General features: G+C 37.8%; 1 protein-coding gene across 6 annotated transcripts in view; it reads right to left on the bottom strand.

Moving 5' to 3' along the window:
* LOC311076416 (uncharacterized protein) overlaps positions 1–24099 on the bottom strand; it is an 88519-nt gene that overhangs the window by 18858 nt on the left and 45562 nt on the right. For 4 of the 6 annotated variants that reach the window (XR_014604662.1, XR_014604663.1, XM_084104636.1 and 1 more), the window contains exon 2: positions 1811–3171. Coding sequence is in view for 4 of the 6 variants with exons in the window: in XM_084104636.1 (XP_083960762.1) it covers positions 1811–3021 (1211 nt within the window). In the remaining 2 variants the exon portion in view is untranslated. Of the gene's footprint in view, positions 1–1810; positions 3172–14378; positions 15433–24099 lie in introns of those variants that run through there. The other 2 variants (XM_084104634.1, XM_084104637.1) reach the window with 1 other exon arrangement.

The following is a 24099-nucleotide window of genomic DNA, read 5'->3' as shown; positions in this document are numbered from 1 at the left end:
ATATGAAATGAGATAATAATAAAAACATGAAGCCGTTTGGTGCGTTTTGCTTTCATCCAAAATATGATACATTCAAACGCGATCGCTTGCAAAATATGATGCATTCAAACGCGATCGCTTGCAAAATATGATACATTCAAACGCGATCACTCTCAAATATAAAACATTATGGTTACCATAAACATATCTATGTTTGAGCAGATATCCACAAACACAGTAAACACATATGATACATTCAAACGCGATCGCTTGCAAAATATGATACATTCAAACGCGATCGCTTGCAAAATATGATACATTCAAACGCGATCACTCTCAAATATAAAACATTATGGTTACCATAAACATATCTATGTTTGAGCAGATATCCACAAACACAGTAAACACGGGTCTAAATATTATAATATTCCCCATATATCTAGCAACAGTTCAGCTGCAACGTGACATTTATGCAACAATAACAAACTAGGCTATGTAAGAATTTCTTACCTTATCTTTCTTGTCTTCAAATCGCGTTCTTCTTCTTCTGAGGTAGCCTAAATCCAATGTAAGCTCAGGCACGTCTTTCAAACTCGACGAAAAGTGAAGTGAAGTGTTTTGTTGTTGAGGTAACGAGCGCGTTCGCGTTCCATGTGGAGATTTGCATGTGAATATCTTTTGCGCGAGTAGGCGTGGCCAAATTAACTGTAATGAGCAAGCGTTTGAGAAGCTGGACATCTTGTTGGTTTTATACAAATTACTTAAACAGATAATATTTGTTTTCGTTTTGAATCCGATCATTTAAAAGTACACACTTAAATGTTTATAAAGGTATATGGCTCATAAATGTGTGACAAGTATTCGCTGAGTTTTGTTTCAGTTTATAGACGTGCTCAAGAAAAAAAAGTTCACCGCGACAGAGAGGCAGAACGCACACCCTGTTTATTTTCTTTATTTTACAAAAGCACAATGTTTTGATTTGATTGTAAGTGGACACATACAAAAGGAGAAATATCACAGATTCTTTTTTTATATTTCTTTTTTCTGTATGACCATAAATGATGGAGTAATTTAAGTTTATAGTGCTACAATGTGGAGAAAATCCGGCAAAACGCGTCGGCGCGTTTGTCGACCTCAGAGGGTTAAAGGTTGATTTGAATTCCCGTCTGCTGGTCATGATAATATGTGTATGAGAGAAAAAAAAAAAAAAAAACTGACGCGGCATCGGGCCGCGGGTCGGGTTCGGGCAGATAATTCATGTTTATGTGTCGGGTTACATCGGGTCCGGGCTTTAAAAGCCACGGGCCGGGTCGGGTCGGGTTGTAATTTTCAGGCCCGTTGAGAACTCTAGCTCTGTGGACGGCTAGCTAAAATGTTAATTATGGAAGAAAACCTTGTGCTTTGATTTCGACTTATTTTATTATTTTAATGAGTAAATTAGTCACACATTTTAATAAAGCCAAATAATTTTTTTGTTACAAGTAAATATTTGTGTTGACTTAAGACATAACACACTAATTTTTCACCCCTGCTGGCGTATTTATGTAATATGAAGAAATTGTCACTGAATGAAACAATGAACGAATCATTTTGGTGAATGAACTGAAAATGAACGATTCTCTGGAAATAATAAAAATTTCCACCACTAGTACACACACACACACTACCATCACGGTTCGACACGGTTATCCAAGTGTGCTGAGAGTTCAGGGCCGAGAACAGTTTGTAATTGTGCCGTGCCGTACCAGCTCAAGTGGAAACACAACTGGAACCTTTTACAAAGGTGGAAAAGCAGCTTTTGTTTCTCAGCACATAAAGATGAACTACTTACCGTGATCTCAGACTGCGGTGAGGTGGTTTCTCCACTACATGGATCTTCATGTGTCGCTTCAGTTGAGTTTTAAAAGAGAAACTCTTTCCACACTGATCACACGCGTGCGGCTTCTCTCCAGTGTGGATCCTCTCATGTGTTTTCAGATGTGATGAGTGACTGAATCTTTTGTCACAGTGTGAACACTTGTAAGGTTTTTCTCCAGTGTGGATCCTCTCATGTCTTTTCAGATCTGTTGACTGATTGAATCTCTTGTCACAGTGTGAACACTTGTAAGGTTTTTCTCCAGTGTGAATTCTCTCGTGCCGTTTTAAACAGTTTGCTGTAATAAAAGTCTTCTCACACTCAAAGCACATGTACTCTCTCACACCAGTATGAATTTTCTGATGTTTATGTAAACTATCCAGCTGTGAAAAACTCTTTCCACACACAGAACATGAATGCGGCTTCTCCTTTGTATGAACTGTCAGGTGTATCTTCAGGTGTGATGCCGTAAGAAATGTTTTCCCACACTGATCACATGTGAACGGCTTCACTCCAGTGTGGATCCTCATGTGTTCTTTAAGGTGTGAAGATAGACTGAAACTTTTCCCACATTGATTGCATGGGAACGGCTTCTCTCCGGTGTGGATCATCATGTGAACATTAAGGTTTGCTTTTTGACTGAAACTATTCCCACACTGATTACATGGAAATGGCTTCTCTCCGGTGTGGATCCTCATGTGACGCTCAAGATTTTGTTTGCTTGGGAAACTCTTTCCACACTGAGTGCAGGTGAAAGATTTCTTGGCTCTTCTTTTCTTTAAAAATGTCTTTTTAGTCTTTGAGCGACTCAAAGGTTTTTCTCCAGGTTTGACATGATGTTCCTCCTTCACGTCACTCAGTTCTTCTCTCTCCTCCTTCACTTCACTCAGTTCTTCACTCTCCTCCTTCACTTCACTCAGTTCTTCTCTCTCCTCCTTCACTTCACTCAGTTCTTCTCTCTCCTCCTTCACTTCACTCATTTCTTCACTCTCCTCCTTCACTTCACTCAGTTCTTCACTTTCCTCCTTCACTTCACTCAGCTCTTCTCTCTCCTCCTTCACTTCACTCAGCTCTTCTCTCTCCTCCTTCACTTCACTCAGTTCTTCACTCTCCTTCTTCACTTCATTCAGCTCTTCTCTCTCCTCCTTCACTTCACTCAGTTCTTCTCTCTCCTCCACTTCACTCATTTCTTCACTCTCCTCCTTCACTTCACTCAGTTCTTCACTTTCCTCCTTCACTTCACTCAGCTCTTCTCTCTCCTCCTTCACTTCACTCAGTTCTTCTCTCTCCTCCTCCACTTCACTCAGTTCTTCACTCTCCTCGCTCTTCCATCGGGTCTGAAATCAAAGAAAAACTCATTTTCAAATTTTCTAAATAATCAAAATAATTAAAAGAGAGAAATATGGAGTGAATGGAGATAGAAATTATCCCAGATGTAACAGTTTTATAAATTAAACGTCCCTGTAACTTTCCATGAATGAGGTACACTGATCCTCCAGTTATTGTTTTTTAAACATTATAGGCACAAATCCCATGATTCTGAAGTGAGAACTATTAAATATGTTTGATCGATCAAAGTTTCCGGTAAATTTACATGGGAAGTTAAGCTGGGGAATTTTGGAAATATTCCATATTAGAAACTTTCCATGGGAATTATTGGAATTAATGTGAATTTAGGGGAACTAACTGGGAATTAATTGTAATGTAATCGATCATTGTATCATATCCAAGCATAAATATAAACAGAAGTCATAAGAAAACATCCAATGAAAATGTTTTCAACAGATACTCAACATATTTATTTGTAAGTAGAACAGAACAATTTTAATTATTCGGGAGAAACTGATGAATTCACGTGCTGTAAATCCGACTGACAGGACAACATTGCGGCGCCCATCTTATGTTTATAGATCAAGATTATTTATAAAGGTTTTTAAACAACCAAACACACTCACTTACACGTATTTGAGAATCGTAATATCAGATAGGCTAGTTGATGACATGGTAAGCAAGTTTGTGAATATTTTGAATAAAAAAGGAAAAGCGAAATAAAAGCGACACATCTGTCATACAGTATTATTGTGGCTGCGGTGTGTCGCGTGACGCGTTGCCATGGAAACATTAAAGGGAACGTTCGCCTTGGAAAAAACTCACTCTGGGGGGTGGGGGTGTCAGTTCGAATATTTTAAACTTATGCGTGAAAGGGTTAAAGAAAAGATCGAAAATAAATATTTGTGTGTGCTGTTAAGTGGTTAGAAAAAAATTAAATCGGAATCGGCTAAAATCAGTATCGGCAGGTCAAACTCAATGAAAAATCGGAATCGGCCTAGAAAATTGTAATCGGCGCATCTCTATTTAGCATCTAACTTATCAGCTTGCCATCTACTAGATGAATATTTAATAAATATATTTCCCCATAATATCATCAAAACTTACTTCACTTTGTTTAGTCCACAGGCTCAAATGTGTGCCTTCAATAGTCTTGTGCTTTGGGCTTCTGTACATGCGATGGAGGCATGCGCAGTGCCAGTAGGGGGTGTGGTCTCAATAGCCATGCAGTAAGCAGTGTGCTATGTGCATGTGATTGAGGAATGGCATGGATATTCAAGTGTATTTGAATGGCATCTGTTTGTTTTAGTCAAGATTATGCTAAAATATACTTTCCTCAACTATATTTAAGTTCCCTACGAAGAGCCAACCTTTAACTTTGAAAATTCCCAGTTTATTCCCGTTTATTCCCATAAATTCCTGTTAATTCCCTTAAATTCCCATTAATTCCCATGGAAACTTTCCATCTGTGAAAATTCCCAGAATTTTGCAACCCTACACACTAGTGACGTTACATTTGTGAACGAATCATTCTTTTTGAAAGAATCTTTTAGGTGAACGAATCGTTCTTGTTCACGTAATAATTATAATAATAATAATAATAATAATGCATTTTATTTATAGGCGCCTTTCTCAACACTCAAGGTCACCTTACAAAATCAACAATAAAACACTCAATCCATTAAACAAGCAATCAGAGAAAACAGGCAATAGAATAACATGATAATACTATTAATAATAAAAAAAACAAGAGAAAGGGTGGGGTCATTACAGTCAAAACAAATAAAAAATTAAAGAGAGTAAGCCTGTCTGAAAAGATGAGTTTTTAAGTGAGTTTTGAAAATGGTTATGGACGTGGAGTGTTGAATGTAGTGGGGCAGAGATTTCCAGAGGTGTGGGGCTGAATGACTGAAAGCTCTAAACCCCATGGTAACCAGACGAGCATGTGGGAGGATGAGCTGAATGGAGGAAGAGGACCTGAGAGAACGAGTGGGTATCTTGATATGGAGCAGCTCAGTGAGATACTTAGGGGCAGAATTGTTGATAGCTTTAAATGTAAGGAGGAGGATCTTATAAATTATACGGTATTTGAAGGGGCGCCAATGAAGTTGCTGCAGGACTGGTGTTATGTGACTGATGGAGGGGGTTCTGGTAATGATACGGACAGCAGAGTTTTGGACTAGTTGCAGTTTATGGATGGATTTGTCAGGTAGACCATAGAGGAGAGAGTTGCAATAGTCTAGGCGAGAGGTGACCAGGGTGTGAACCAGAATTTCAGCACTGTTGGGGGAGAGAGATGGGCGTAAGCGAGAGATATTACGTAAATGGAAATATGCTGACCGAGTGATGTTATTAATGTGGGACTGGAATGACAGAGTGCTATCTAGGATGACACCCAGACTCTTGACCCGAGGGGAGGGGAACACAGATGAATTGTCGATGGAGATGGAGAAGTCATTTATTTTAGATATGATGGATTTAGTGCCAATAAGGAGGAGTTCAGTTTTGTCACTGTTGAGCTTGAGAAAGTTTAGGGAGAACCAGGATCTGACAGTAATCCACTGTCTAATATTCCTCGTTCACTGAAATCCCTCCCTCCACTAAAGTAGCAGCGCATGTGCAGCTCAGTGAACCGAGTAGCTCTGTGGACGAGTAGCTAAAATGTTAATTATGAAAGAAAACCTTGTGCTTTGGTCATCTGAATCACTTATTTCGACTTATTTTATTATTTTAGTGAGTAAATTACGCACACATTTTAATAAAGCCAAATAATTTTGTATAAAAATAAGTACTTAGTAATTAGTAAATATTTTTGTTGACTTAAAAATATTCTTGTTTGCCGTAACCGATCGACCGACCCTGTCAATTTAGGACCGACCCAATTAAACAATTTTTTTTCCCTTTTAGTCCAACCGACTTGCCGGTTGTAAACTTGCGTTAAGACCGACCGATTTTTTTTTTACTCTTCAAACAACTAATACAAATGCAATAAAATGATATTAATTATATTTTAGTAGGCTTGGGCGGTATTCGAATTTTTAAACCGTCAAACCGCCTCCCTATTTTACCGGGATATACGGTATTACCGTGACTAATTAAAAAATATGACATAATGGGCTCAGACGGCGTCACCAAACTGTTGGCTTGTGCCTACACCGTTCAGAAACTGAATGCCAGATCGGGCAAAAAAAACAAGCCCAAAACCTGCACATTGTGTCTGAGTCAGGCCGACGGCATTAACTGTTATTATGAGCCGGAGCCCACCATTATTCAACATAATATCTGTGTGCGTGCAACAAGCAAGAAGTGCCTTTGTAATCCGGTAACGCGTGTCCATTGATTTTTATTAATAAAACTTTTCTGCAAAGATGGAAGTTTACGATCGCCATCTCTGTAGTGAACGCGCCTATAGAGAGATATGCACATCATTACACAATCAGAGAGTGGCCTTTTTCTTTTCGTTTTGAATTGTTTCGTTTAAAGAAATTTACGATCGGCATCTCCGTAGTGAACGCTATAGAGAGAAATGCACATCATGGATTACAGAGAGTAGGCTAGTCTATTTATTTTCGTTTTGAACGGTTTCGTTTACTGAAATTGACGATCGCATCTCCGTATGAACGCGCCTAGAGAGAAATGCACATCGTGGATTACAGAGAGTAGGCTAGTCTATTTATTTTCGTTTTGAACGGTTTCGTTTACTGAAATTGACGATCGCATCTCCCTATGAACGCGCCTAGAGAAATGCACATCGTGGATTACTTGGCCTAATCAGTGAGTAGCCAATTTCTTTCGTTTTGAATAGTTTCGTTTAAAGAAATTGACGATCGCCATCTCCGTATGAACGCGCCTAGAGAGAAATGCACACCATTGATTAATCAGACTATATTTCTTTTCGTTTTGAATAGTTTCGTTTAAAGAAATTGACGATCGCCATCTCCGTATGAACGCTATAGAGAGAAATGCACACCATTGATTAATCAGACTATATTTCTTTTCGTTTTGAATGGTTTCGTTTACTGAAATTGACGATCGCATCTCCGTATGAACGAGAGAAATGCACATCGTGGATTACTTAGCCTAATCAGTGAGTAGCCTATTTCTTTCGTTTTGAATTGTTTCGTTTAAAGAAATTGACGATCGCCATCTCTGTATGAACGCGCCTAGAGAGAAATGCACACCATTGATTAATCAGACTATATTTATTTTCGTTTTGAATTGTTTCGTTTAATGAAATTGACGATCGCATCTCTGTATGAACGAGAGAAATGCACATCATGGATTACTTAGCCTAATCAGTGAGTTGCCTATTTCTTTCGTTTTTAATTGTTTCGTTTAAAGAAATTTCAAGCTTTATTTATTTGTCAAGTCTGTGAGGCATAGCCTTTTTAATGAGATTTCAATGCAAGTGACAGCGGCATGCCCATCATGTCATGGTTATATTAAATCCACGATACAAAAAAAAATGTAGATACAATTTATACAAAACGAAATTCGTTTTAAAGAGGCCTTTTACAAAACTAAATTTATTGAAGTGGTCAAATCGTTTGACTCGATGCATCCCATCTTATTTGTGCTGTTCACTTTTCATAATCAACAAAGATGGAAAAAATAACATTATAATATTTTAACAAATACGAAACTTAATGCGCTTATGCATCCTGGCAGCAGTGAGTGGGGGTTGTTTCGGAGATGCGACATTAGGTTAGAGTTGTTTACATCTCTCGCGGTCACCTTTTTATTGCACAATTTACAAATTGCCTCGTCAGTATTTACCGCCTCTCCCTTCTCATTCGGTTGGAACCAGAAATATTGCCAAACTGCAACCACACATAAGCATTTTTTAGGCAATAAATAAATTATAAATATTATAGGCTATATAAGTGCCGGTAATGACGGTATTGAAACTGATACCGGTGCTATTTTAAGATCCCGCGGTATCCGATATTACCGTAATACCGCCCAACCCTATATTTTAGTAAGTATTGTGAATATAAATAGGCCTATACATGTACATGTGTTGTAGCCCAGTCATTAAAAAACGATTTAGTTTCATATTCATGTTTAAATAAAATAATATATATTTTTAAAATTTCATGTTGATTATATGAAAAGTGAAAAGCATAAGATGATCCCGAAAATATCGGGAGACAAATGGAGTGGGCAGACATGATTTTGACCACTTCATTAAGTTTGTTTTTGCAGCCTGTCTTTAAAGTGAATTTCGTTTTGTATTAATTGTATCTTATTTTTAATCAATGTTTCATCAACCAATTTCTTGAATTTAATAAATAAGAGGCTAAATATAGCAGGCAATATAATCAGGACACGGAGTCGCCGGCGCGTGAACTGGATCTGGTCTCTTAAATGAACCGAAACACAGCATATAAGCTACTTGCCTCACAGACCTGCGACATATTATATATATACAGTACCAGTCAAAAGTTTGGAAACACTACTATTTTTAATGATTTTGCAAGAAGTCTCTTATGCTCATCAAGCCTGCAGTTAAAAACAAAAAAAAAACAGTAATATTATGAAATATTATTACAATTTAAAATAATGGTTCTCTTTTTTAATATACTTTAAAATGTAATTTATTTTTGTGATGCAAAGCTGAATTTTCATCAGCAAGTACTCCAGTCTTTGGTGTCTTATGATCCTTCAGAAATTATTCTAATATGATAATTTGATACTCAGTTATTATCAATGATGGAAACCGTTGTGCTGCTTAATATATTTTTTTGGAATACTTTAAGGATTCATTGATGAGGAAAACGTTAACAGCATTTATTCATAAAAACAGCATTTATTCAAAATAAAAACATTTCTAACAATATAAATCGTTACCATCACCTTTTATCAATTTAACGCATTCTTGTTGAATTAAAGTACTAATTTCTTAAAAAAAAAAAAAGAGTTATTGTTCCCAAACTTTTGAACGGTAGTGTATATTGTTACAAAAGATTTCTATTCTAAATAAATACAGTTCTTTTTAACTTTTTATTCATCAAATAATCCTGAAAAAAGTATCTCAGGTTATAAAAAAATATTAAGCAGCACAACTGTTTCCAACATTGATCATAAATCATCATATTAGAATGATTTCTGAAGGATCATAAGACACCAAAGACTGGAGTACTTGCTGATGAAAATTCAGCTTTGCATCACAAAAATAAATTACATTTTAAAGTATATTAAAAAAGAGAACCATTATTTTAAATTGTAAGAATATTTCATAATATTACTGTTTGTTTAAGTTTTTAACTGCAGGCTTGATGAGCACAAGAGACTTCTTTCAAAAGCATTAAAAATAGTATTGTTTCCAAACTTTTGACTGGTACTGTATATTAGTGTTGTCACGATACCAAAATTATTGTTTCGATACCGATACCAAGTCAAGTATTGCGATTTCGATAATTTTTCGATACTTTTCCTGAAAAGGGAGAAACACTCTCAAACATCATTGCTGTGCTTTATTTTAAAACCGGGACAACATTCTAATCATATAACACACTAATAAATGAACATATGAACAGCAGATATATTAAACATTAGAACAAAATATGAAATAGAACAAAGGTAATTCTTTTTTATAAATTTAGCAGCATTATCTCATTTATCATAAGAAACATAAGAGCTTTATCTTGATTCTGAACTTTGAATAAAAATATGAACAGCGATTATATTAAACAATGTTTAATATTGGTAACATATAAGCCTCATTGGTGATATATTTGACATATGGGGAGAGAGTTGTGGAAGGCCTAGGCCTATACTTCATGTTAAACATAAATATATAGCAGCAAAGACAACGTCGGCAGTGTTGACGGCAAAATAGGCTACAGAATAATTTGTTCTGTATTGAGAGGTGCAATATTTGAAAACCGATAATATTTTTTTTAAATTACATTTATATTGTATTTATGTCAAAACTTTCAAACATCAAAAAGTCATTTATTAATATGTATTCGTGTCAAAATGACACAGAAACATCTTTTCCTATTCTATTTTGCCTAGGAACGCCAACACGCTTGCGTGTCATGTGAAAAATAGGCGTCGGTTCTATTTCTAGCATGCACACGTTTTCACGCAGGCAGTTAACATGGGAGCCGAAATAAAAACGGACACGACACGCAGCCAGTGTGTCGCCGGCCTTACAAATCTGGAACGCGGTCATTCTTAGAAGTATCGATACTAATAAATTAAGGAATCGTGACGTTTTTAATTTCCGATTTACTTTTGAAGTATCGGAGCACCGTGCAACAGAGCAAGGTAGGCAACGTACTTCCATATGTCACTCCTCGCGTCATCTTTTTCTACGAGTCGTGGACCACTCATGCTCGCACATGCAGCCATCTCGCTGTAGTGTTTTGTCACATGACACTGACAGCGGCAGGTTCTTTGCTGCGTGCGTCAGGAAAAAAATACAGACGTCCATATGGAGGCGTTTTTTTTTTTTTTTTTAAGTATCGATACTGATAAATTTAGGTATCGTGACGTTTTTAATTTCCGAGCATCGCGATACTTTTGAAGTATCGGTACACCATGCAACTAGCCTGGTTCTACCAGACTCTCGTACATTTCATTTGTACAGAGAGTCTGGCCTCTCTCCATTGAGAAACGTTTACTTCCTTGTAGGCGGGTTCTCTGTTAAAGTTCAAAACTATTGGATCTGCCCAGAGTCACTCAGGATCTGCCATAACCAATCGCTAACGTGTGGTCGTGACGTATGTCATGCACCGAAACCGGCCGGAAACAACAAGTCCGAATGATCAGAGAATTATGTTTAGAATAAGTTAATAGAATTAATAGTTTAGAATAAAGTTTATAAAGCGACGAGAATACTTTTTGTGCGCAAAAACAAACAAAAATAACGACTTTATTCCACTATTCATTTTTCTTCTCTCTGTGCCTCGAGTCTTTTCACGTAGTTTGATAGAGCAGCGCGTCTGTGTTGTGCCTCACACGTAGGCTCACTATTGGCCGACGCTAGTCATGTGTGTGATCGCATCAACGTCATCGTTCTCAGCCACTCCCTCTGTTCGCTGATTGGTCCTACAAAAAATTGATTTCTGGAAACCTAAGAATATACAGCAGTCCCAGACGTAGTACTGAAGGAAAATGAAATTGAGCTGAAGTGCGTAGGAGGGCGCAGCCAGGCTACCATGCAACACTAATATATATATATATATATATATATATATATATATTTATATATATATATATATAGAGAGAGAGAGAGAGAGAGAGAGAGAGAGAGAGAGAGAGAGAGAGAGAGAGAGAGAGAGAGAAAGCATGAAATGTACACTTTTAAACAAAATTCAAAACGAAAGACTTAGAAAAAAGAAACAGACTGTTCTCTGCTTATGTAATGAAATGTGCATTTCTCTCTGGCGTGTTCACTACTGCAAAGATCGCGAGTCAGCATCGTCAACTTAATCTTTGACACAGAAAATACTTGTTTATTTATAAACAATTGAAATGTCTCCTTGATATATTTGACATACTAATAATCATTAGGCAACTTTTCCCAGTTCTGACAGCTTTTAGGCACGTTATTGGCAGCGCACCCTTAGCCTTCATGTTACATGAACACGTCACCACCGCTATAATATTATTCTTTGGTGTTCAGTTTATACAGGTTTTCTAATTGTTATTTTATATATATATATATATATATATATATATATATATATATATATATATATATATATATATATATATATATTAGGGTTGGGCGATGTCCCCTAAATTGGCAGTTGACGATGTTTACAGTGAAATGTTGTTTACAGTTGACGATGTTTACAGTAGCTACTTCTACTGTGTTTACGCCACGGGAATACTCGGCTTGGCATTTTGAAATATTTATATGTTTATTTGGCCGTTTAGGCTCGCAACCGAAGACAAAGACTATATGTTTGTCCGTGTTGCGCTCGGAGCGCGCGCACAGCATCCTGTCAGTACAATTCAGGTCTCTTTCACGACTTATCGCGCTTTTAATATTTCTTTTCAATATAAAGCACATCCTGCTCTTTTCTTTCTCATTCATTCATGTTTTATTATTAATAACTTTAAACAGAATCGTCAGCTGAAATCTGCGCGGATTATCAACAATATGACACATTTATAGGACATAAAGGGTCTCTGCGGCAAAAGTGAAAGTAAAGTTACCAGCGGCCAGCGGGTGAAATGTTTCGAAATGTCTCTGAACAGTAAAGCACCCATTTCAATAAAAGGATATATTAAAGTTTATATAGCCTACTTTTACATTTTCGCTGCTGTTCTAAAATGATTTTCGCCATCACCTTAAACAAGCAGCAGCTGCTTGAATCCCAGTGCAGGAGCTGTAACTGTTAGGTTACCACAGAAACGTAAGCCAGTCCCTCCAGTTTTTCGCGATTCCGCGATCGCTGAATACAACGCAAAATCAACAAATTGTCGCATTTTTTTGCGATCCTGCATAATTCCTAATTTAACCGCAAAATAATCACAAAAATGAAAAAGACCTCACAACACATTAAATTATAATCACCCATTTGATATCTCTAGTTTCATTTAAACCACAATCGCCGTCCCGGCGCAACAGGGCCACCGGGCGGCACGTCACCATGGCAAAGAGATGCATTTTTCCTTCCTTTCCAAGTACACGGATGCAAACAGCGCGCTTTTCGGCGCCTCACACTTTTTTCACGTCAGTTTGGGAGACAAATTCATCTGAAGCCTATTTCATAGCTTAATGTGAGGGACAGAAGTCTATTTACATCATTAAAGTTCACGAAAACTCGTTTTCCCTCCTCCTGCGGCTGTCATTCTCCATTCAGTAGCCTATTCAAACAGCGCGCGCGCCTCTTCCGGTTACAGCAGCATACATGCACGGTAAAACTCTCTCTCCAATATGTTATTCACATTATAATGCCTGATCTGTAGAGAAAGGGCTGTGTATTTGCATAAAATGACTTTATTTTGTTGGAGTTTGTTGCTGTTTTTAAACGACTTGCTACCGTGTGCCTGTTAGATCACACATCACATTCACAAGGACTATGAATCGACATCAACGCACAATAACTGGGATTTAAAACTGTGAAGAAACAAATGATCAATAAACTGTCGCTTTGAGCACAACATTCTGCACCCACGATGCGCATACGCGCTCTGTTTTGAAGCGTTTCATATTTTCATGGTTTTGCGCACTGAAAGATTATTAAAAGCCTGTATTTTTGTATACCTAGCATACACAATACATTTAAAATAATCATAATTTAATTGTATGTTATTTCTGTGTAGTGTAGGCTATATAAATATACACACTTCTGAATTCTTGACATTCATATATAAATATAAAATTGTGAAATGTATGATTGCCTGATTGAATTTCAGTATATTTTCCTGCTTTTTTGTCCTTCGCCAATCACATGCCTGATTACTACACCTGCTCTAATATTTAATATAGGCTGTTTCAAAAGTTTTTCATTTGATGAGAATTTGATTAGAATTCTTTTGTTTGTGATTTGTGTGTATGACTATTGTGCATCTGACATAATACTATTATGGTAAATGTGATGTCCTAATTATAAAATATAAAAATCGCAAATTTTTTCGCAAATTTCTGGAAATTACCACCACAAAATCAGTCATTTTGATCGCAAAAATCACACAAAAAAAAATCGCGAAATCCTGGAGGGACTGGTAAGCGGTTAGTTGATTGCTGTGGTGACTCGTGACACTCACGAACAGCACTGAACACGCACGTCTTAATTTTTTTATCGTTCGTTGGTAAAGGGTGGGAGACCTTGCGAGCCACATGATTTTTGCCTAAGAGCCAGGTGCGGCTTCTTCTTCCCAACCACTGGTGTACACATGAATACGAACTGCCGTGAGACTGGGCTGGTCTCACAGGGTGGGAGCGTGGCATCACGATGGTGGCTCACCATCGTGATGTCGGTCAGCCATCACGATGGATGCGGCACAACCCTAATATATATATAACTTGGCACGAAGTTCTGGAAAACTGTCAGTTAAGTCCCGACATGCAAATTTGTTTCAATTCATACCAACGTAATCACCATGACCCAAAATTTTACTTTTTTTTTTTTTACATTAAATCTCGATAAAAAAATACAGACCGACCTACCAACCTTTTTTTCTTTTTTCTTTTTGGCTGTTACGGCAAACCAAAATATTTTTAAGGATGGCCTAAAGATGAACTACTTACTGTGATCTCAGACTGCGGTGATGTGGTTTCTCCACTGCATGGATCTTCATGTGTCGCTTCAGGTGAGTTTTAATAGAGAAACTCTTTCCACACTGATCACACGTGTGTGGCTTCTCTCTGCTGTGGATCCTCTCATGTGTTTTCAGATTTGATGACTGACTGAATCTCTTGTTACAGTGTGAACACTTGTAAGGTTTTTCTCCAGTGTGAATTCTCTCATGTGTTTTCAGATCTGCTGACTGACTGAATCTCTTGTCACAGTGTGAACACTTGTAAGGTTTTTCTCCAGTGTGAATTCTCTGGTGCAGTTTCAAATGTTCAGCTCTAGTAAAAGTCTTCTCACACTCAAAGCACACGTACTCTCTCACACCAGTGTGAATTTTCTGATGAATATGTAAATATAGCAGCAGTGAAAAACTTTTTCCACACACAGAACATGAATGCGGCTTCTCCTTCGTATGAACTCTCAGGTGTCTCTTCAGGTTTGATGCACAGATAAATGTTTTCCCGCACTGATCACATGTGAACGGCTTCTCTCCGGTGTGGGTCCTCATGTGAAAATTAAGGAGTGAAGATTTACTGAAACTTTTTCCACATTGATTGCATGGGAACGGCTTCTCTTCTGTGTGGATCGTCATGTGAATCTTAAGAGAGTTTTTGATTGAGAATCTCTTTCCACACTGATCACATGTGAACGGCTTCTCTCCGGTGTGGATCCTCATGTGACGCTCAAGACTGTGTTTGGTTGTGAAACTATTCCCACACTGAGTGCAGGTGAAAGATTTCTTGGCCCTTCTTTTCTTTAAAAATGTTTTTTTAGTCTTTGAGCGACTCAAAGGTTTTTCTCCAGGTTTGACATGATTTTCCTCCTCCACTTCACTCAGTTCTTCTCTCTCCTCTTTCACTTCACTCAGTTCTTCACTCTCCTCCTTCACTTCACTCAGTTCTTCTCTCTCCTCTTTCACTTCACTCAGTTCTTCACTCTCCTCCTTCACTTCACTCTCCTCCTTCACTTCACTCAGTTCTTCACTCTCCTCCTTCACTTTTATCAGGTCTGAATTCAAAGAAAAATTAATTTTCTAATTTTTGAAATAATCAAAATAATTAAAAGAGAGAAATATGGAGTGAATGGAGATAAAAAAATCCCAGATGTAACAGACAACTGCTTTAAAATATTCCAATTTATGTATTTTTATAAATTAATTAAACGTCCCTGAAACTTTCCATGAATGAGGTACACTGATCTTCCAGTTATTATTTTGTAAACATTATAGGCACAAATCCCATGTTTCTTTTGTGAGAACTATTAAATATTTTTGATCAATGACACAATTATCTAACATGAAATGAACATTAAAATACACAATACTGCCATATTTTGACTAAGGCTGTCAAAAGATTAATCGCATCCAAAATAAAAGTTTGTGTTTACATAATATATGTGCGTGTATTGTGTATAATTATTTTGTATATATAAATACACACACATGCTTGTATATATTTAAGAAATATTTGCATACATATACTGTATATATTTATATATAGTTTATATTATATATAAATATATATTTTTTATATATAAATTACACATTTTTCTTAAATATATACAAGCATGTGTGTGTATTTATATATACAAAATAATTATACACAGTACACACACATATATTATGTAAACACAAACTTTTATTTTGGATATTTTGGACCCTAATTTTGACACCAACTTTTAGATTGATATATAGTTATGTTAAAAACTACTAAAACATTTTAATTATTAAAGGGACAATGTCTAGTTTTTTTAAGTATTTTATTATCTAAAATCAATATTGTTATTCATCAATATGTCCTCAATGGTGTACAAATACATCTGCCAATGATCTGACTTATCCTTGTAAACAACTAATTTATTCTCTTTATATACATGGGACGGGTAGGTCCACGGAGGCTTCCATGTCATTCCGCCATCTTGAAAAACTATAATACCAGAGAGGGACAAAAAGTACTAGGCCACCGCGTTTCCACAACGCGTTTTCGTTCAGAGTCAGCGTCACGTGACTGGACAAGAAGATTTGAGAGACGCTTGTCACTGCCGCGGCAAGTTTAAAAGGCTGCACTGCACGGTTATTAAGTTGGCTTGAGAGAGCCAACTTACTGAAATCCTATTTAAACTTATTATTAAGTTGGCTTGAGAGAGCCAACTTACTGAAATTTAAACTTAAACTCTAAACTCATTTAAACTTATAAACTCAAACCTCAAAAACTCACAAACTATGTGTGTGTGTGAGACAGTGAGCATGTCTGTGTGTGAGTGTTAGTGAGGGTGTGTGTGTGTGTGTTACTGAGGGTGTGTGTGTCTGTGTGTGAGTGAGTATATGTGAGTGAGTGTGTGTGTGTGTGTGTGTGTGTGAGTTAGTTAGTTAGTGTGTGTGTGTGTTAGAGTGTGTGTGAGTTAGTTAGTGTGCCAACTACACACACACACTCACTCTAAACTCATTTAAACTTATAAACTCAAAAACTCACAAACTGTATGTGAGACAGTGAGCATGTCTGTGTGTGAGTGTGTTAGTGAGGTGTGTGTGTGTGTGTGTGTGTGTGTGTTAGTGAGGGTGTGTGTGTGTGTGTGTGTGAGAGTTAGTGAGGGTGTGTGTGTCAGTGAGTATATGCAGGGGCGTCGGACTGGGGGGATAAAGGGTACCGAGTACCCAGGGCCCGAGGCAGGGGGGGGCCCTTAGAAGTCAGTTTTCTATACATACATATACATGCACTAACATTTGCATAGCATTTATGTACAAATAAAAAAGTTCCTGTGCAAAACTAAACTTGTAGTTAGGCACTGGTTTGGTATAAAAAAGTCCATTTCATGCTGTGCAGGGCCCCACCACCCCTCTCGAATCAATGTAAATGGTACGACCCGCAGGTCAGGTGCTTCTGCTACGGACCCGCGGTGAATCAGTTGATGAGACAGGAGCTGGAGTGATCCGTGATAGGAACTAGGAAGACAGGGGAAGAGTCATGTCTTTCCTTAAGAAAGGAAAATAAGTGTCTCAAAAACGAAAAGAAAAGATTAAAGAGAGAAAGGCAAATGAGGGCAAGCAGTTGCTCACTCAGTTTTTTTTAAAGAAAGGTGAGCTCCAAATGCATCATCGAGCATTGACATTGTTTTAACATAAATATCTACTCCAGGTTGAATTGCATACATTTATGTTCGTACTCTGTTTGAATAATATACCAATACTTTATAGTATCACACCCTACATACAGGGATGCAAACAGCACGCTTTTCGACGCCTCGCGCTTTTTTCACGTCAGTTTGGGTGACAAAGTCATCTGAAGCCATTCCATAGCTTAATGTGAGGGACAGACGTCTATTTACATCATTAAAGTTTACGGAAACTCGTTTTCCCTCCTCTGCGGCTGTCAATCATTCTCCATTCAGTCGCAGCTAACGTTATTCAAACAGCGCGCGCGCCTCTACCGGTTACAGCAGGATGCACGGAAAAACTCTCTCCAATATGATATTAACATTATAATGCTTGATCTGTAGAGAAAGGCTGTGGATTTGCATAAAATGGCTTTATTTTGTTGGAGTTTGTTGCTGTTTTTAAACGACTCGCTACCCGTGTGCCTGTTAGATCACAAACAGCACAAGGACTAACGTTATGAATCGGCATCAAACGCACAATAACTGGAATATAAAACTGTGAAGAAACAAATGATCAATAAACTGTTGGACAGATATACACAAGGATTTGTGCGCTCGACGTCTTCGCTTTGCGCCGTGAACTTTTAAATGCACACTTGCTGTGACTCCATGTCGCTTTGAGCACATCATTCTGCACCCGCGATGCGCGACACGCTCTGTTTTGAAGCGTTTCATATTATCATGGTTTTGCGCACTGAAAGATTATTCAAAGCCTATATTTTTTTATACCTAGCCTGCTCAATACATTTAAAATAAGCATAATTTAATTGTGTATTATTTCTGTTTAGTGTAGCGTAGGCTATATAAATACACTTCTAAATTCTTGACATTAATATATAAATATAAAATTGAGAAATGTATGATTGCCTGATTGAATTTTATAAGAGTACTAATAGCAATTTGTTTTTATTAACGTGTAGATTTGATAAAATTACTGTGCAGATTTTTTCAAGAATTACTTTTTGCTGCTGATTTATACACTCAATAAGTTTAATAAAAATACATAATAATACATTTATGTAATATTTAAAGGTGTTAACCGTAACCTTACACTGCAAAAATCAGAAGTTTACATAAAAACACTGTATATTTCCCTCCATTGTCAAAATCTAACACCCGCAAAAACACAGATCGTTAGCGCCTATTTTTACCGCATTAAATTAGCTCGCGCACGCTCTTACATTTAAGTACAGTATTGTTCTCAGTTTAATGCACATCTTAATGATTGAAAATGACTTATTTTAAAAACGTAATTCAAAGACTGAATGTCTAGTTTGGCGGTTAGTGTACCCTGTGATTCTATAGTCTGCATTTATTTTAAACAGACAAATAATCATCAATTAACTTGTACTTTTGACAATAAAACAAAATATATTAATCACAGTGTGGCTTATTTTGTTTACATTTTAAATGTTTTTATTATAAAAATGCAATACCCCACCCATTGGTATCATTATGGTATTTGGTACGGGGGCCCAGCAAGATGGTTTGTACCCAGGGCCCAAAATTTGGTGCTACGCCCCTGAGTATATGTGCGTGAGTGAGTGAGTGTGTGTTAGTTAGAGTGTGTGTGTGTGAGAGAGAGAGTGTGTGAGAGAGTGAGTGTGTGAGAGAGTGAGTGTGTCTGTGCGTGCATGCTTTGTGTGTGTGTGAGAGAGTGTGTGTGTGTGTCTATGTGTGTTAAAACTCGTACACACTCATTTAAACTTATACATTTTACTACATTTTATTTCAACATATTTCAGTCGATTTTTACTCATAGTAATACAGTTTGCTAAAACATCCTCATTCATTCACACACGCGATTTAAATTTAAACTGTCTTTTTGCGAGCTGTGGTAAACAGCGCGCATCTCTGCCGTTCATTCATCAAAAACAGAAACCCGATTCACGTGAGAAGAAAAAAAAACTTACAGTATTCCTCAGCTCGCTCCTCGATATACCCGCACTTCTGAGGTACTTTTTTCATTATTGTTATTGCTCACAGTGCTGCGAGACGGTGTTAAAGTAATGATCTGAATAAACTGATATGTGGGCATTCACAGGTTTGCTTGGATTGCCTCATTCATTTGCGTTTGAATAGTGCGCGCTCTCCGTAGGCGGAGTCACATTACATTTGAATTAGCTCTAATTAGGTCGACTGGAATCGCTCTCTTTTAATACAGATTTCACAACATGAGAATATTTGTTTTTTATATAAATTACTTCATTTAAGAGAAGAGAATTCAAGCTTCATGCCTGTGTGTCTGAATGCCTGTTTGACTGAGTATTCGCTGAGTTATTGTTCATTTTCGGACGCGTTTCAGAATGGACGACACTGGCAGATAGAAGGCAGAACTCGCATCACGTATATTTTTCTTTATTTGGCAAAAAGCACAACACTTTGTTTTTATTGTGAGTATACTCAAAAATAATACACATTTAACAGAATCGATTGATGTACAAAACAAGCCTAAAAGATAAACATTATTATTTTTATTTTATTATTTTTTTGCACTCATACGGAAAAAAACGAGCCTATCGCGCCGGCGCGATAGCCGACCTCAGGGGGTTAAGCGAACTGCTCTAACACACCGACAGTTCACATCTCTGCTCGAGGAAATGAACTGCGCATATAAAGATATCCCTCTCCACACAGCAGTCAGGTGGCTAAGCTGCGGGAAAGTTTTGGAGCGGTTTGTCAGCTGCTTTGATGCTATAAAGGCCTTCCTGGCAGAAAAAGGCCAAGACTATCCCGAACTGCAGGACGAGGAATGGGTTGTGAAACTTATGTTTCTCACGGACATTACGGGACACCTCAACGAGCTAAATCTCCGCCTACAAGGTGCAGGGCAAACAGTTTTGGACATGTATGACACATGGGCTGCTTTTGTTGGAGAGCTGACAATTTTTTCAAGCGACATTGCCACCTCCACTTTCCGCTACTTCAGACACTAAAGGAAGCTGTCCACGGAGCACAGCATCAGCACCGCTGAAATATGCAAATACATCAGCGGGCTTGAGTCGGAGTTTACAACAAGATTTCGGGAATTTCAGAAGTATGGGCCCATGTTCTCATTAAGTTGGCTTGGGAAAGCCAACTTACTGAAATCCTATTTAAACTTATTAAGTTGGCTTGAGAAAGCCAACTTACTGAAATCCTATTTAAACTTATTAAGTTGGCTTGGGAAAGCCAACTTACTGAAATCCTATTTAAACTTATTATTAAGTTGGCTTGAGAGAGCCAACTTACTGAAATCCTATTTAAACATATTATTATTATTATTCTTACCCTAAAATTTACAACTCTAACTCCTCCTAGAGCTTTAACTCTACAAACTCCAAATTCGGCTCAGACACTCAAACTGATCTGACTCGGTGTGCTATATCTTTTCAGACTGATCGGACTGATCTAAACACCTTGAAGACTAAACCAAACTGCCGTTCTATATACTATATGAGCCATTGAGACTCATTTAAACTAATAAACTCTAAACTCATACACTTATAAACTAATTAACTTATAAACTCATGAATTCATAGACTTATGAACTCTTAAACTCATAAATTAATAAACTTTGAACTCTTAAACTCATTTAAACTTATAAACTCTAAACTCATTTAAACTTATAAACTCTAAACTCATTTAAAACTTATAAACTCTAAACTGAAAAACTCTTACACTTATAAACTCATCAATTTATACACTTATAAACTCTAAACTCATAAACTCTGAGTGTGTGTGTGCACACACACACACACACACACTCTCTCTCTCTCTAAACTCATTTAAACTTGTAAACTCAAAACTCGTAAACTACTTTAAACTTCAAACCACTTTAAACTTCTTACGTTTAAAGCTTCCAGCTCCCAAACAACTCCATAGCAACCAAACTTGAGTACCCTAGCAACCGTTTTGCAAGACCTATATCTCTGTATCAGAACATCGTATAGAGATGAGGTTTGGCTCTTTTGACTCATGCTAGCAAACAGCACTTCCAACATGCTACACATGCTAGCAGTGAATAGCTACATGCTAGCAGTGAATAGCTACATGCTAATAGCGATTAGTTAAATGCTAAATCATGCCAAGATCATGCTAAGAACTCTATACAAACTCCATAGTAACCATCTGTGACAACTACCAACCACCTAGTAACATCATAGCAACCACCCAGAACACCCTAGCAACCACCTAGCAACCACCCAGAATACCCTAGCAACCGCCTAGCAACACCATAGCAACCACCCAGAACACCCTAGCAACCGCCTAGCAACCACCCAGAACACCCTAGCAATAGCATAGCAACCACCCAGAATACCCTAGCAACCGCCTAGCAACCACCCATAATACCTTAGCAACCGCCTAGCAACACCATAGCAACCACCCAGAACACCCAAGCAACCGCTTAGCAACCACCCAGAATACCCTAGCAACCGCCTAGCAACACCATAGCAACCACCCAGAACACCCTAGCAACCGCCTAGCAACCACCCAGAATACCTTAGCAACCGCCTAGCATCACCATAGCAACCACCCAGAACACCCTAGCAACCACCAATAATACCCTAGCAACCACCCAGAATACCCTAGCAACCGCCTAGCAACACCATAGCAACCACCCAGAACACCCTATCAACCGCCTAGCAACACCATAGCAACCACCCAGAACACCCTAGCAACTGCCTAGCAACACCCTAGCAACCACCCAAAATACCTTATCAACCACCTAGCAACACCATAGCAACCACCCAGAACACCCTAGAAACCGCCTAGCAACCACCCAGAATACCTTAGCAACTGCCTAGCAACACCATAGCAACCACCCAGAAAACCCTAGCAACCGCTTAGCAACCACCCAGAATACCCTAGCAACCGCCTAGCAACACCATAGCAACCACCCAGAACACCCTAGCAACCACCTAGCAACCACCAAGAATACCCTAGCAACCACCCAAAATACCTTAGCAACTGCCTAGCAACACCATAGCAACCACTCAGAACACCCTAGCAACCGCCTAGCAACCACCCAAAATACCCTAGCAACCGCTTAGCAACACCATAGCAACCACCCAGAACACCCTAACAACCACCTAGCAACCACCCAAAATACCTTAGCAACCGCCTAGCAACACAATAGCAACCACCCAGAACACCCTAGCAACCGCCTAGCAACCACCCAGAACACCTTAGCAACTCACTAGAAAACTTTTTAACTTTAAACTACTTTAAACTAATTTAAACTTTAAGCTAATTTAAACTTTAAACTACTTTAAACTTTAAACTACTTTAAACTTTAAACTACTTTAAACTTTAAACTACTTTAAACTTCAAACTAATTTAAACTTTAAACTACTTTAAACTTTAAACTAATTTAAACTTTAAACTAATTTAAACTCCAAACTATTTTAAACTTCTTCAAACTTTCTGGTCCGGCTTTCTCAAGCCAACTTAAAGTTTGTCTCGACGAACTTTTTAATCTAGTTATTATTATTAATGGTGCTTGCTGAAAGCAAGGCATCATTAGTGTTCTCTTGCATACTTATTAGTGGTGCTTTTTTAAAAGCATCACTATTGTTATTGCTCATACTTATTATTAGTGGTGCTTTTTTGAAAGCATCACTATTGTTATTGCTCATACTTATTAGTGGTGCTTGCCAAAGGCGAAGCAACACTATTGTTATTGCTCATACTTATTATTCTTCTTATTATTATTAGTGGTGCTTGCTGAAAGCAAGGCATCACTATTGTTATTGCTCATACTTATTATTAGTGGTGCTTGCCAAAGGCGAAGCAACACTATTGTTATTGCTCATACTTATTATTCTTCTTATTATTAGTGGTGCTTTTTTAAAAGCATCACTATTGTTATTGCTCATACTTATTATTATTCTTTTACTTCTTTTTATTATTCTGGACAAAAGTTTGGCGCGAAACTCGCCCCGCACCGTTTGTCACAGACCCCTGAGTGAGGTGTCAAATCGACCGGCTCATTGAGGAGAGGTGTGCTATGACTTTTCTAAGCGATCGGGTGTACGATGTTCGCACAGCGGACGAAAAAGCGGCCAAAAAAGTCCCATTGACTTTACATTGGGAGTTCTAAAAATATTTGAATCCCAACCGACGTTTTCACACACACACCACTCCAAAGGGCCTGACACCCCTGCGTCTCTCCCTCTCTCTCTCCCTCAGAGGATTTATATTATCAAGCAGCCAATAAGTAATTTCCTAAAATCTTCATAGCCACACCCTAGCAACCAGTTTCAGCACCCTAGCAACCACTAAGAGCTCCCTAGCAACTACCCTAAACCAAAAAAAAACATTTTTTTATTTTTTTTATATTTTTTAAAGCAATTTTACTCTCGTGGCCTTGCGATATCACTCCATGCTTGTGCCTATTCGGCCATAGAGTACAGAAGGCACTCGTTATTAAAGATTTTAAGAACTCTCTAAAAACTCCATAGTAACCATCTTTGACAACTACCAACCACCTAGTAACACCATAGCAACTAACAAAAACACCTTAGCAACCACCCTGAACAC

The sequence above is a fragment of the Abramis brama genome (genome assembly GCF_963993115.1).
Source record: "Abramis brama genome assembly, chromosome: 1".
Classification (NCBI taxonomy): Eukaryota; Metazoa; Chordata; class Actinopteri; order Cypriniformes; family Leuciscidae; genus Abramis; species Abramis brama.
The sequence above is the reverse complement of the archived record's forward strand: the minus strand, read 5'-3'. Positions and strand labels throughout refer to the sequence as shown.